At 37.5% G+C, this 13,949-nt stretch overlaps 1 protein-coding gene across 13 annotated transcripts in view; it reads right to left on the bottom strand.

The window, feature by feature from the left end:
• The window catches only part of TMCC1 (transmembrane and coiled-coil domain family 1), a 251,753-nt gene that overhangs the window by 138,742 nt on the left and 99,062 nt on the right, over positions 1–13,949 (bottom strand). The window contains exon 1 of one of the 13 annotated variants that reach the window (XM_025376308.1): positions 11,365–12,000. The exons of the other annotated variants lie outside the window; for them this stretch is intronic. Coding sequence (XP_025232093.1) covers positions 11,365–11,403 — 39 coding nt within the window. The 5' untranslated portion in view covers positions 11,404–12,000. Of the gene's footprint in view, positions 1–11,364; positions 12,001–13,949 lie in introns of those variants that run through there. 13 annotated transcript variants of the gene reach the window in all.

A 13,949-nucleotide genomic window follows, 5' to 3' on the forward strand; every position in this document is an offset into this window, starting at 1 on the left:
CTGGAAGGCAAGCGAATAAACGTTTCACCGAGGAAGGAAAGATCAACATGTAAAAGGTTGCTGAAAACTAAGATTACAACTAAGAATTGAAAACTGGATTTAGCAATAAGGAAATACTGAACACCTTGGCAAAAGTATATTTGGGGGAGTAGTATGGGTGAAATGACCAACAACAGTACCAAAGTGATATTAATATATATTTTACAGTCTTCAAAGCTATAGAATTAGAACAGTACTAACAGATAGAACAATCTTTCTCAATGCTTACTCCTCTTTTGACTCTTACAGGGAATTACTTTTACTGGAGTAGAAGGGGTTGGAGGAATGAGAGAAGGGCATCTCCTGAGAATGTGTGACATCATCTTTTCTATGACTTTTCAGGTGGTTGCTGAGTACCATTTGATTACCATATGAACTGCGGTATGTTATTTCCTTTTTTGTTTTATTTGGAGATAGACACAGAAAATATTTGGAAGCTAATAGAATCTTCCATTTATCAGCAAAAGTACTATTTCTAACAACTTTAATGGCAGAAGATGAAATATTGTTTAAACACTCAGCAAATTTAGAAACCAGAATGGGGACTTTCATATAGACTGCATCCCTTAAGAAAAGCTATTTTACGGTAGCCTTTTGACTTAATTTGAATAACAGGCAGTGTGATTCCCGAAGTCACAAAATATAAATTCAAAACTTTACAAAGCCAAACAGATATATGTTTTTATTATTACTATAACAGTTGGGTTAGGTATGTCAGACCCAGGGACAGCTCAAGTATTGTGTCACTACTCTCTTCAGACGGATGACATATGATTCCTTTTATACCCTCTTTAGCTAGATTCAGAAAGGTATGAGATCCCTCTTAGTCTCTATATATCTAAATATCTAAATGTACTTGCTCATTGAATAGAGATGGGAAATTTCATTAGGGTATTTCCAAATACTGATGTTTATGCAGGAGTCTAAATGATAAAAATCCACAAAGATACAATTTCCTAAATCTCAAGGTCAAGGAAATACGTAGTTAGAACACAGAAAACTTTCCAATAGTCAGTACAGTTTTAGCATTTACTTTTTGATCATTTTTTTTCACATGATATACCCCTTATTAAATGTGGTAGATTATCACCTCCTGATAAAGACCTTCATCTATAAAGTAGGGAGATCTATTTTCCAACAAGCACCAAAATAGAAAAAAAACAAAAGGACTGAAAGTTGCCTTCAGGGCCTGTTTTAAGTATTTGATAGTTGCAAAATGTGGTCTGGAATATTACTTTATACTTATGAATTTTAAATACCATTCCAAGCATATTCACATCGTTTCATTTGCTTCTATGAGGCAGTAGGGTAAATAACCATTATGCCATTGTAAAATTCAGGAACTAAAGCACAGAGAAATTAAGTGGTTTGTCTAAAGTTAGAATAGAAGAACTCTTCTACTTTGAAATCTTTTCATCACACCAAAAAGATGAAGTTAGAAATGTGGATACATGTTATTCAAGAAGTAAGCTGATAATTTATTGCCATTTCTGATATTCAGACTTGTCTGATAGCTCGGGAAGAAGATAATATTGGCAGAGACTGCAATATTTGCATATCTTTCTGAAGATTCAACAAATATTTGGTATCTTCAATGTGTCAAGCCTTATCAAACATGGTATCACTCTGCAGTAGAATGAAAACTGGATTAGACGTAGCCTGGGGTGAAGACGGAGTGGTAGTATGGGAAGAGATGGGAAAAAGAAGAAAAGGAGACAAGCAAAGTTTTGATTATTCCTTATACTCAAATTCATTCATGAAACAATTTTTTTTTTCAGCACCTACCAAGTACCAGACATTATTCTATGTTCCTGGATATAGAAGTGAATTAAAACAGAAAAAAGTCCTTGTCATAAGGTTCATATTGGGGTAAGGTACAGGCAAAAAAAAGTAATAAAAATATATAGTATGTCAGATAATGATAAATACATGGTGGGGGGTGGGGAGAAGAGTGTGTGGAGGGAGTGGTTTCGCTATTTCATAATAAAAAAGGACAGTCAACTAGTCATGGTGGTTCACACTTGTAATCCCAGCACTTTGGGAGGATGAGGTAGAAATTTGAGGCCATGAGTTTGAGATCATCCTGGGCAACACAGTGAGATCCTGTCTCTACAAGAAATTTAAAAATTAGCCAGGCATGGTGGTGCATGCCTGTAGTACCAACACCTAGGAGGCTGAGGGAGATTACCTGAGCCTTTAGTGATCCCCTTCAGCCTAGGAGTTTGAGGCTGCAGTAAGCTCTGATCACACCACTGCACTCCAGCCTGGGTGATAAAGTGAGACCCTCATCTCTTTTAAAAAAAACAGTCAGTGTAAGCCTCCAGAAAAGGTGACATTTCAGCTGAGACCTCAAGAAAGTGGGAAAGTAATCCAATGCAAATATTTGGAGGAAAAGTTTTCCAGGTACAGGAGAGAACAAGTTGATAACTGTATTTAGATAACACCCAACCACTGGGGCTTCAAGATCAACAAGGATGTTCACGCAAAGGACCTGCAGCAGAGCTGTAGTATGTCTGAAATACAGCAAGAAATTGGATGTAGCTAGAGTAGTGTGAGTGAAAAACAGTAATAAACGAAGTAAATGTTCGTCTTTATACATAACTCATGATCCCCAATTACCATGTTCCAAGTTTTCTCCAAGAATATACATAGAATGTACATTGTATGCTTTAAAATTTATTGAAGTCCCAATGGTTGGGCGTTATCTAAATACAGTGATCAATAGCATTTCATAAGGCTCAAACTCAAATAATCATTCACCACTAGATACTGAATAGACTGGATCAGATTCCAGTGGTGCCCAAAGAGAATCTACTAATTGAGATCAGCCTTTATGCCTAGTTTCCTAAGTCTCAATACATACACACACACACAATGGAGTAGTTATACTCAGGTGTTGTTTATACCGTGTAGATCTATGATCTTCAAATAATTAGAAGACAGTAAAAGAATGTTAGACAAGTTTATTAAGGTTTTCCAGCTACAGTTCCATATATTAATTGATAATATTAAGCAACCTACGTATATTACTTAGAAGAGAGTTTCCTAGATTTACCCCTCTATTCCCTCCACAGAAGACATTTAGTTTAGCAACCCCATTACCTTAAATATCCCAGAGAAAATGTAAATTTACTCTTAGAAGATTAGATTTCGAAAGGATGTTGATGTTAGAACTACCCCCCTTTTTTTTTTTTTTTTTAAAGACAGAGTCTTGCTTTGTCACCCAGGATGGAGTACAGTGGTGCGATGTTGGCTTACTGCAATGTTCACCTTCTAGGTTCAAGCGATTCTCATGCCACAACCACCCAAACAGCTGGGATTACATTACAGGTGTGTGCCAGCATGCCTGGCTAATTTTTATATTTTTAGTAGAGATAGGGTTTTGCCAGGTTGGCCAGCCTGGTCTCGAATTCCTGGCCTCAAGTGATTTACCTGCCTCGGCCTCCCAAAGTGCTGGGATTACAAGTGTGAGCCGCTGTACCCGGCCATGTCAGAACTCCTTAAAAAGAACAGATACTAAACATGGTATGTTTAGTATCTTGAAACAAAATCTTATCTAGTGACGTTGCTCCCTTCCTGCAATATTTTCCTCCTGTCCTTCATCTGTTTTCAGTGATTTGCATATGAAGGAATTCCTCCAGAAGTATGCACCAGACTGGTGAGGGGCTTTTCAAAACCCCTCCCAAATGATCACTACTTTGAGCCTAAGTCATATTCTTGAGATATGCTGGGGGTGACAGGGGAAGGAGTCTTGGGAACCACTGATCCAAATCCTCTAGGTCCAGCTGAAATCCTATTTCCTCTATTGGACTTTTCAAGTCCACCTCAGGTTCAAAGGAAGAGCTCCTTCCCTCTTCTAAATATGTATCTATTCACCATTAATTTCACAAAAATTAATAGCTCATGTTGGCATTTTAACTGTCTTATCTCCCCAGTTACGATGAACTTTCCCATAAGAGTTGTAACAGCATACTTTGTCTAAGAAAAGGTACTCGAGTTCCAATATATCATAAAATGAAGAGAAATCCATTTTGTATGACGTAAATTTCCATTTCAAGGAATGTCTGTTTTCACAAAATTTCGTATTTTCTCCTAATAGTATGAGGTAGAAGAAATCTACAACTTCTCAAGTAAGTGTATGATTAACTCGGTAAGTTTTCTTGCTATTCTCAAATTGGAATTATCCAGACCTGGCTAGAAACTAAAAGTTTAAGCCCATTCATTAAAGTCATGAATTTATTTACTTTTGCCAAGAACAGCTATATAAAATTAGATTCCTCCTGGTATAAAATTGGGTGTTTTCTTACATATTTGCTATCAAAAGTCATTTTTCTTGGGAATATACTCTGGCAGCACATAAGAAATCACCATATGTTTTATATCACAAAAGGATCCTAGATAATGCTTTTCACATGAGGAGAAACCTTCAGAGAGGTGAAATGACTTACCAAAGTCACATAGCTATGATTTACTTAATTTCAATGACGAAAACCTTTGGAATAAATTTTATTAAGTGAAAAGGAAAGCTACGAAATTTTTTTTTATACATGCCACCTTTGGGTTTAAGATGGATTCTTCTCACACTAAATTTCCAGTAAAGAAGGGCAAAGTGATTTATTTCTTACAACCTAGATGATGGAACAGACTGAAATTTAAGAAAGATTTTCTGTGCTACCGCAAGGGAAGTTGCATGTCCATTATTTTCTTCTTATTAAACATATTTTTCAGTAGGATTTTGTTACAATTCCTTGTATATAATGAATGCAGAGGCTAAGTCCTAACTAACCTCCGGGTATCCAAGATAACAAATTCTTCTCCTCATAGTCTAATGTAAGCCAAAATGATATAAAAAAAAAAAAAGAATATTTCACATTATTATTACAAGCAATTTGGCATAACGAGTAAAATGTGTTCCTGCCTTTATCAATGATTCCCAAAATATACTTTCAGAATAGTATGCTTAATTTATCCAAAAGAGATTCATTTAAACAAGTTTTTTAAGTGTTAATGATTCTATACTACAAACTTATGTGTTACTTACAAAGTTTATCTTCAACCTATGATTAACACAGATGGTTAGGAGAAAGTTCCAACCCAGGAGATTACTTTCAACTACTAAACTTTAAGAAAACTACTGGCAATGGTTTTCATTGAAGAACAACAAGTCTGAAATTTACTTCCACATTATGAACTTGTAACACATTTGAACTAGGGCTACTATTTAAGGAAGTGAATGCACCTGGTAAAGAGTTTTAAAAAGCAAGTCTCCCTCCCATCCACCTATGTCTCCAACTCCTCCTCACAAAGGCAGTCACTGTTACCTATATACACACAAAAGGAAGGGGAAAAGTTTATGTGCATATATTCTAAAGTAATTTTAAAGAACAGTCACATTTCTTTTTAAAATAATACTCAAATCAAACCAACGGATAGCTGTGTACTTAAAAAATAAAAAACTAGCACACTTCCAAGGAGACTTAACTATCTCCTCTGGGTAGCATATTTTGCTCTCTCAGGTCTACACGGTTAACAATTTATTACTGTTGCTATTTTTTAAATTTAAACTGGCATCACTATCATGAAAGCATTTCAGAATTATACATATTTCTAAATTAGTTTCTCTATTTTTAGCCTATTATTTCCCAAAGTATTTGAATATGGAGGTCATTCTCTATTCCTTATCCATTCCCACTACGTCAACAATACACAACATTGATCTTACTGGGGTCTTATTTCATGTAACAGAAGAACACCATCAATCTTCCTATTCTGGTTTTGTAAAACACCAAAATGTTTGATCTCCTATAATGTTGGACATTTGAGTATTCAAGTTCTAGAAAGCAGATAGACATATGCATAGTAGCAATTACAATGCTACCTGATTTAAGCCTCCTAAAGGTGGGTTAATGATTAACAAGGAGATACTACATTTAACTGTTGGTAAAATAGAAATGCAAAATATTACATTTCCAAGTATGAAGTCTGTCAATGTCTAGAGTAACTTAGAGAAAATAAACTACATAAAAAGCATAAGAAGGAGACGTATGTCCTTCCATTATTTGAAAACATGCGTCCAGTACTGACTCTTACCTATGCATTCGGGACTGTTAATTACATATAATACTATACTACTTCACCGTACCCACCTAGTGCTTATCATTAAGAGGGTTCAACATACCTTTTAAAAATGGTGGTAAAATATACATAAAATTTACCATTTTAGTCATCAAAATACTTTTAAACAACCCTAATTAACCTACTCAAGATGGAAATAAAAGATCCCTATTTACTTTTAAAAAGATATTCACAGAAAGATTAAGTCAGTCATGTATCATAGACCATAAACCCAAAAGAAATCAGGTAGAAATTCAACGAAAACTACTTCTGAAAAAAACAACAGGTTTTATTAAAAATTCAAATTCTAACCAACATTTCTCCACTTCTTTTTTTTTTTTTTTTTTTTTTTGAGATGCAGTCTCGCTCTGTCGCCCAGGCTGGAGTGCAGTGGCGCGATCTCGGCTCACTGCAAGATCTGCCTCCCGGGTTCAGGCCACTCTCCTGCCTCAGCCTCCTGAGTAGCTGGGACTACAGGCGCCTGCAACCACGCCCGGCTAATTTTTTGTATTTTTAGTAGAGACGGGGTTTCACCGTGTTAGACAGGATGGTCTCGATCTCCTCACCTCGTGATCTGCCCGCCTCGGCCTTCCAAAATGCTGGGATTACTGGCGTGAGTCACCGCACCCGGCTCTCCACTTCTTAATTTTCTTTTATTGATAACAAACTGATACCAAGTGACAGAACACTATGAGATGTGGAAATGGCAAGGGTAGCATTTTTAGACTAAAATATTTCCAACTGCTTTATAAGTCTGGATTAAATAATTTCAATAAAATCAACAGAACTGGGAAAAGAGGCCACAAACCTATTTCTCAGCTATTAATCTCTTCACAGGCCAACCCGAGACATACTGGTAGGATTTTTACCTTCATGTTTTTTCACCATATGAAAAATGTAAAGACAGCAAAAGAAAGCTCTCAAATAGAACAGGAAGAAAATAAGGTATGATTGAAAAAGAATCATCACTGATTTACTGTTATTTCAATGATCTTTAATATAGAAAGTGGGTGCTGTGAGGCTACCTCTATCCTAAAGTAAGTCTTGCAAGAAAACGTGAAAATAAACGTGAACTCTAAACTGAGCTAACTATTCAGATCCATATCTGGACAATTAAAGTTCGAGTTATTATCTTAGAACAATCTGTATGGCATTTATCTTTCATGTTAGAAAGTTCAGAAAATAAATGTTCATGTTTGCTTCATATGCACAAACACTGGGATAAATAAGAAACTGGTTACCTACAGAGATAGGGGTATGAACTACACGAAATGACACAGCCAGAAGCTGAGATTTCAGTTATGTAATTTAAAATTTTGAACTGTGAAAATACCATTCAAAAGTAAAATAAAAGGGTATAATATTTTACTGAAATAATATTTACAATTTTTCTCAAAGCTCTCCTACCCTTTATCATACTTTAGAAAAAACTGATTTTCTGCTACCCATAAAAGATTTTGGGAAATAGATTCCTCTGATCAGAGTGCGGGCCAGAGTAATTTAAGAAGGACTTTCTAAAGAATGTCTAACTCATTGTATTTCATCCTTAAACATTATTATAGAAACTCAAGAGTAAATTTTTCTCCTTAATAGAAGTTCTTTAAAAGGCAGTGCAAAGTTTCACAACTGCATGCAGGTAAGTTTCAACTTACATCTAATTACTCCATATTTAATATGGCTTTATTAAATCAATGATCTTATTCAAATCACTACTTCTCTGGCCAAAGAAAACAAATTTAATTATGGAAAATATTTTATCAAGTTTGACTGCTAAGTTCAAACTCTATACTTCAGCTCTATAGAGAAAGGGCTGCTCTAAGGAAGTTACCCAAGTTACACAAGTTTATTTATTGTTTTCTATTGTAGATAAACATAGAGAAACATCAGAGACCATGATAGTGAGAATGATTGACACGCCAGAAATTTTTTTTTTTTTTGAGACAGAGTCTCGCTCTGTTGCCCAGGCTGGAGTGCAGTTGCGCAATCTTGGCTCACTGCAAGCTTTGCCTCCCAGGTTCACGCCATTCTCCTGCCTCAGCCCCCCACGTAGCTGGGACTACAGGCGCCTGCCACCACGCCCGGCTAATTTTTTGTATTTTTAGTAGAGCCGGGGTTTCACCATATTAGCCAGGAAGGTCTCGATCTCCTGACCTCATGATCCACCTGCCTCGGCCACCCAAAGTGCAGGGATTACAGGCGTCAGCCACCGCGCTGGGCCAGACACGCCAGAAATTTAGGGAGGCAGTTGGTATGGGGAAACAGAATGGGTTTGCTTGTTAGACCCACGTTTGACTCTACTTCCTGTTGATCTTGTCCAAATGACTTAACTTCTCTGAAACTCAGTTTCTTTTAATGATAAAAAACAAGCTGATACTATCTAACTCAAGAATCATTTAAAAGAATTAAATGAAATATCCACATTGACAGGTTCTAGACTATTTTGGATGGCTCACGCAGGAGACATGGGGCAGGAAGAAAAAGGTTTCCTTAATGAGTATTTTTGAAGTCACATGAAAGGTAACTACAAAGGCAGAAAATGATCTAAAATGGCAAGGAAAATGGAGAACTTTTCTGTGAGTCACCTAACTGAGATCCAGTCAAAGAGAATAGGTGAGCATCTTTCTTAAAATGGAATGCTTTTTACTTCACCTAAATCTTAATTTACTTCCTTTTTTCTTAACTCAGATGTGAACATCTATCAGCCTACAACAATCAGTTGAATATTCTAAGGAAAATATCCAGTGTAAGTAAGCATGACTATCAACCTTAACATAAAAAGCATCTAAAGTGGATATCAGGCTTAAAATTACTGCAAACATTTCTATCTTCTTTCAGACATTTTCCAAGACAAATTAAAGAAATTTAAAGATGGTCACATCAGTACTTCCTTTTGTTAAAATAGGAAATTGTTTTTAAAACTCAGATCTTAAGACTATTCTTCTGGAAAATTACATATTGGCAAAAATACTTGTTACTAAAGTCAGAAATATCTGAAATTGCTGCTGTTCAACTGTGTGTGTGTGTGTGTGTATATACACACACATATATATATATATATATATATATATATATAAACAATTTCATTTTGAGTGTTCAATGTGTGCCAGAAATACCATAAACTGGGGTATGGCAGGTCCCCGGCTCTCAGGTAACCTATGAATTTAGCTGAAAAGACAAATACAGAGGCACGATGCATTTGCTGAATTTCTTTCTTTTTCTTTTTTGTTTTTAAAGACAGAGTCTCGCTCTGTTGCCCAGGTTGGAGTGCAGTGGCACGATCTCAGCTCACTGCAGCCTCTGCCTCCCAGGTTCAAGTGATTCTCCTGCATCGGCCTCCCAAGTAGCTGGGACCACAGGCATACACCACCATGCCCGGTTTATTTTTGCATTTTTAGTAGAGATGAGGTTTCCCCATGTTGGCTACACTGATCCATTTGCTGAGTTTGTTTGTTTTTAAATTCACTAACGTAACTATTCAGTTTCTCCTTCATGTTTAAGTGCCTTCCAGACTGAAATAATTAAAGATATTTTTTCAGTTCATTACTCTGATAGAACAACAAATTTGATAGACAACAAATTTCTTTACATTTGGTCTAGATCATCCATTACAGGATCCATAAATCACATTAAAATGAGCAATAAATAAAAGTGAGCAATAAAATAAAAGTAAAAGGAATGAAAAAAAAAAAAGGGTACATCTTTGAGTGTTTTTATGTAATGTACCTAAAGAAAGGATGCATCCCATTCCTTCAAAAGTGTACTTTTTGAAAATCAGTCATATACATAGTATAGAGTGAACAGGGTAAAGTTTGAAAAATAATTGGAAGAGACGTATTGGCAGCAAAATACCCATAATACAGTTAATTCTAATTAGAAAATTATCACCTGGCTCTCAACTATCAGACACTCTTGTGCAGGAATGCCACTGCCCTGATAATCTACCCATCTGCTTTTTAAATGTACTATATATATGAAAATACAAGCACTGGAGGACATTGAAAGAGCAACAAAAATGATTCTTTTTATTGTGTAAGAGAAATGTGGAGGCCTTCAAACACACACACACACACACACACACCATGGAGCAGGGAGGAAGGGAGCAAGTTAAATATATTTTAATATTCCTAAAAATCCCAGTAGGCTGAAAGGTCCCAAGAAAAGCTATGCATATTTGACACAGGGATGGAAGCAAGTACTTTGCTCATTTCTGCATCAGTGCACACACTCTACACTAGGGTCACCTGTGAGGGAAGTAAAGGTTTTCCCTTAAGATCACAACACATTTCAGGATTTAACAATTCTGATTAACAGCCAAGGCAGTGAAGAATGCCTACTGATTTACTATTTGTTTAAGCTTCTGTATTCAGGGAATGAACTGTGACACAACTGAGTCACCAACTGCTACATTTTTTAAATGGAGCTTTTAAAGAACACAATGGGTTTTTAAATAAAGCTCAACTCTTACCACACCTCTTTCCACATTAGTTTCTGCACTAAACTCAATGACTGGGTCAAGGAGGGCTGGCTACAGGCAGAGTGGATTTCATAATTCACCATCCCCTCTTAAATGAGTGCTTCACCTTTTTACTATTTTACGATATTCTCAGGTTAAAAAAAACTTTACCCCACAAGCTGCACACATGGAACCTGCTTTTCAGTCAGAACTCTGTAAAAACTGCTTTGTGAGCCTCTCTGTAACTGCTTTTCATATACTTCATTAAGTATTCAAGTTTCTCAACACAACCACTCATTTTAACATTTTAATGCAAGTCTTGCTCGTTGAACTATTCTGTGGTAGTTTTTCTCAGTTTAATACTGAAATGTATGAAAGCACTGATTCCACAGAGAAAGCTTTCTCCTCTTGGTCTACAAGCTGCTAGATTAATTGCTAATTAAATACACACTTTCAACCCACAATTATCTCTTTCACACACACCCTTCTGGAAATTCTATCTCAGGAGCAAACTACGACTTTGCCCAAATTCAGATGACAGCTGCAGTTTTAGGGGAACACAATCTGGGGCTGCCAGTGCAGTCAGCCTTCAAGCTTTGTGCCTGTCAGATAAAAGAACAAAAGGCAGCGCTTCCTCTCCCAGCCCCTCCTTAGTGCTGGAGGACGGCAGGCTTGACAGAACAGTTCCAGAGAAAAAGGAACCATGCTGAAGCAAGTGAGAGTTTCCCCTCCACAAACATACAAAACTACCAACCCACCTTGGATAGCTGCCTCCTGAGGCTAAAGCGCTGAACCATGATCACCCAGAGGATCTTCAGACAAAGAAATCCACGAAGGGTTTTTTAAATAACAGCTTCTTGGGAAAGTCGGTGGCAGAACATTTTGAAGACTGCCAGAGAAGTGCAAAGAATTTCCCTGGGAGTCTTAGCAAACTTGGAAAGCCTTCATTGTTCTATCAAGAGATACTGCAAAACCTACGTGGGAGAGGGCAGGGCGGGTGGGGCAGTAATCCTGAAGCTGCTGCGCCCAGTGCCAAGCTCTTCCAGCACTTCCTGTGAGTCAGCTGTGAGGGGTCCAGACACAAGGACCACCCCTTCCCTTTCCACCAGACCAGTAGGCGAGGATGCCGCTGTGGTGTTACCTGAAACTCCAGGGGAGAGACCTGGTGTTCCGGTCCCTGTGGGAGGAAGAGTGGTACGCTGGGGTCAGACAGCATCTGCTCCAAGTAGGAGATGGGCAACTGCACCAATTCCTCCCCTCTTCAGCCCTCTGGGCGGCGGAGACTGTCCACTGCAGATAGCAACACCCCCTTCTCTACCTCCACCTTAGGTAATCCTTTAAGGTGAAGCAGTGTGAAAAAAAGGAGGTGGTGAAAAGCAAGCCCCTGACTGTACCAGCTCCCTGCTCGAGAAGGAAACTCCTCCCAGCTGGGCTCAGCAGCTGTGCGGCTTTGTCTAGCATAATTGGCCAAGCCTTTCCTCTTATTCACAGGGAGGGGTCCTGCCTCAGGAAGGAATGTCAGGTGCAGAGAGGCATACTCCGACGGTGACTTCAACTTGTGCCAAAGTTAAACACATTAAAGTGGCCTCCTGAGGTAATTGCCTTCTCTTGTTGGAATAATTTTTAAAAATCTACACACAAAACAAACAAAAGGAACAGCTCAGAGTGAATCAATGCAGGTAAAGAGGTATGAAAAGTAACCATAAGAGCAGTTCCAAAGATAAAAATATTCCCATCTTTGACACTCTTCCTGTTTGGGTCTGTTTCCAGACAACCACTGTGAGGATAACATTTCAGTTAATGAAACTTTCCAGTCTGTGTGCTCCTCTTGGAATTGTTCATTACTTCTGAATGAATTTTGTACTAATTAGGGCAGAACTCATTCATATATATATATATATACACACACACACACACATTTTTTTTCCCCGTTCCAGTGTCTCTCAATTTCCTGTGAGCAAAATTACATCACATGCTACATTTAAAGCCTTTGTTGGAATGAACCTACTATGTGCAGTCACTATGTTAGGCAGTTCACATTTACTATCCTATTGATTTCTCAAAACAACCCTATAAAATTTGTATTACAACAGTCCTCCCTTACCTACAGTTTGTTCCCACAGTCAACTGCAATCCAAAAATATTTAAATGGAAAATTCCAGAAACAAACCATTCAGAAGTTTAAAATTGCATGCCCTTCTGAGTAGCATGACAAAACCTCATGCCATCCTACCTGGGATGTGAATCATCCCTTTGTCCAGCATATCCAGCCCTGGCTCCCACCCGCTAGTCACTGAGTAAGTGATTTGGTCATCAGATCCACTGTTGCAGTATGGTAGTGTTGCATTCAAATAACCCTTATTTTACTTAATAATGGTCACAAAAGTACAAGAGGAGTGGTGCTGGCCTATTGTTGTAATTGTTCTATTTTATTGTTACTGTTAACATCTTACTATGCCTAATTTCTAAGTCAAACTTTATCACAGATATATGTGTATAGGAAAAAACACACTACAGTCGTAACCCACATGACATTTCAGTTAACAACGAGCCACATATATGACAGTGGTCCCATAAGATTATAATACTGCATTTTTATTGTACCTTTTCTATGTTTAGATACACTAATACATACCATTGTATTAAAACTGCCTAAAGTATTTAGTACAGTAACACGCTATATAGGTTTGCAGCCTAGAAGCAACAGGCTATACCATATAGCCAAGGTGTGTAGGAGGTTATGCTATCTAGGTTTATGTAAGGACACTCTATGATGTTCTCACAATTATGAAATCACCTAACAATGCATTTCTCAGAAGGTATCCCATTGTTAAATGACATGTGACTGTATATATAGGATTCAGTACTATCTTCAGTTTCAGGCATCCACTGAGGTCATGGAACATATCTCCTGTAGATAAGGGGAGACTACTGTAGTATCCCAACTCTTCAAATAAGTAGTAATTTCTCTCTAAAACCTCAATATGGCCAGGTTCAGTGGCTCATACCTGTAATCCCAATGCTTTGGGAGGCTAAGGCAGGAGAATCACTTGACACCAGGAGTTCAAGACCAGCCTGGGCAACAAAGCTAGACCCTGTCTCTACAAAAAATAAGAATAAAAAAATCAGCTAGGTTTGGTAACATGTGCTACCTAACTACTACTCAGGAGTCCTAACTACTTGGGAGACTGAGGTGGCAGGATTGCCTGAGTCCAGGAATTTGATGGTATGATGAGGCATGATGCTCCAGCCTGGGCAAGACAGTGAGACCCTATCTCTAAAAATAAAAAACAAATAAAACGTCAATATTATTATGAGGAAATCATGTAGTGTTTGTAATTTT

Source organism: Theropithecus gelada, chromosome 2, assembly GCF_003255815.1.
Source record: "Theropithecus gelada isolate Dixy chromosome 2, Tgel_1.0, whole genome shotgun sequence".
In the NCBI taxonomy this organism is placed as follows: Eukaryota; Metazoa; Chordata; class Mammalia; order Primates; family Cercopithecidae; genus Theropithecus; species Theropithecus gelada.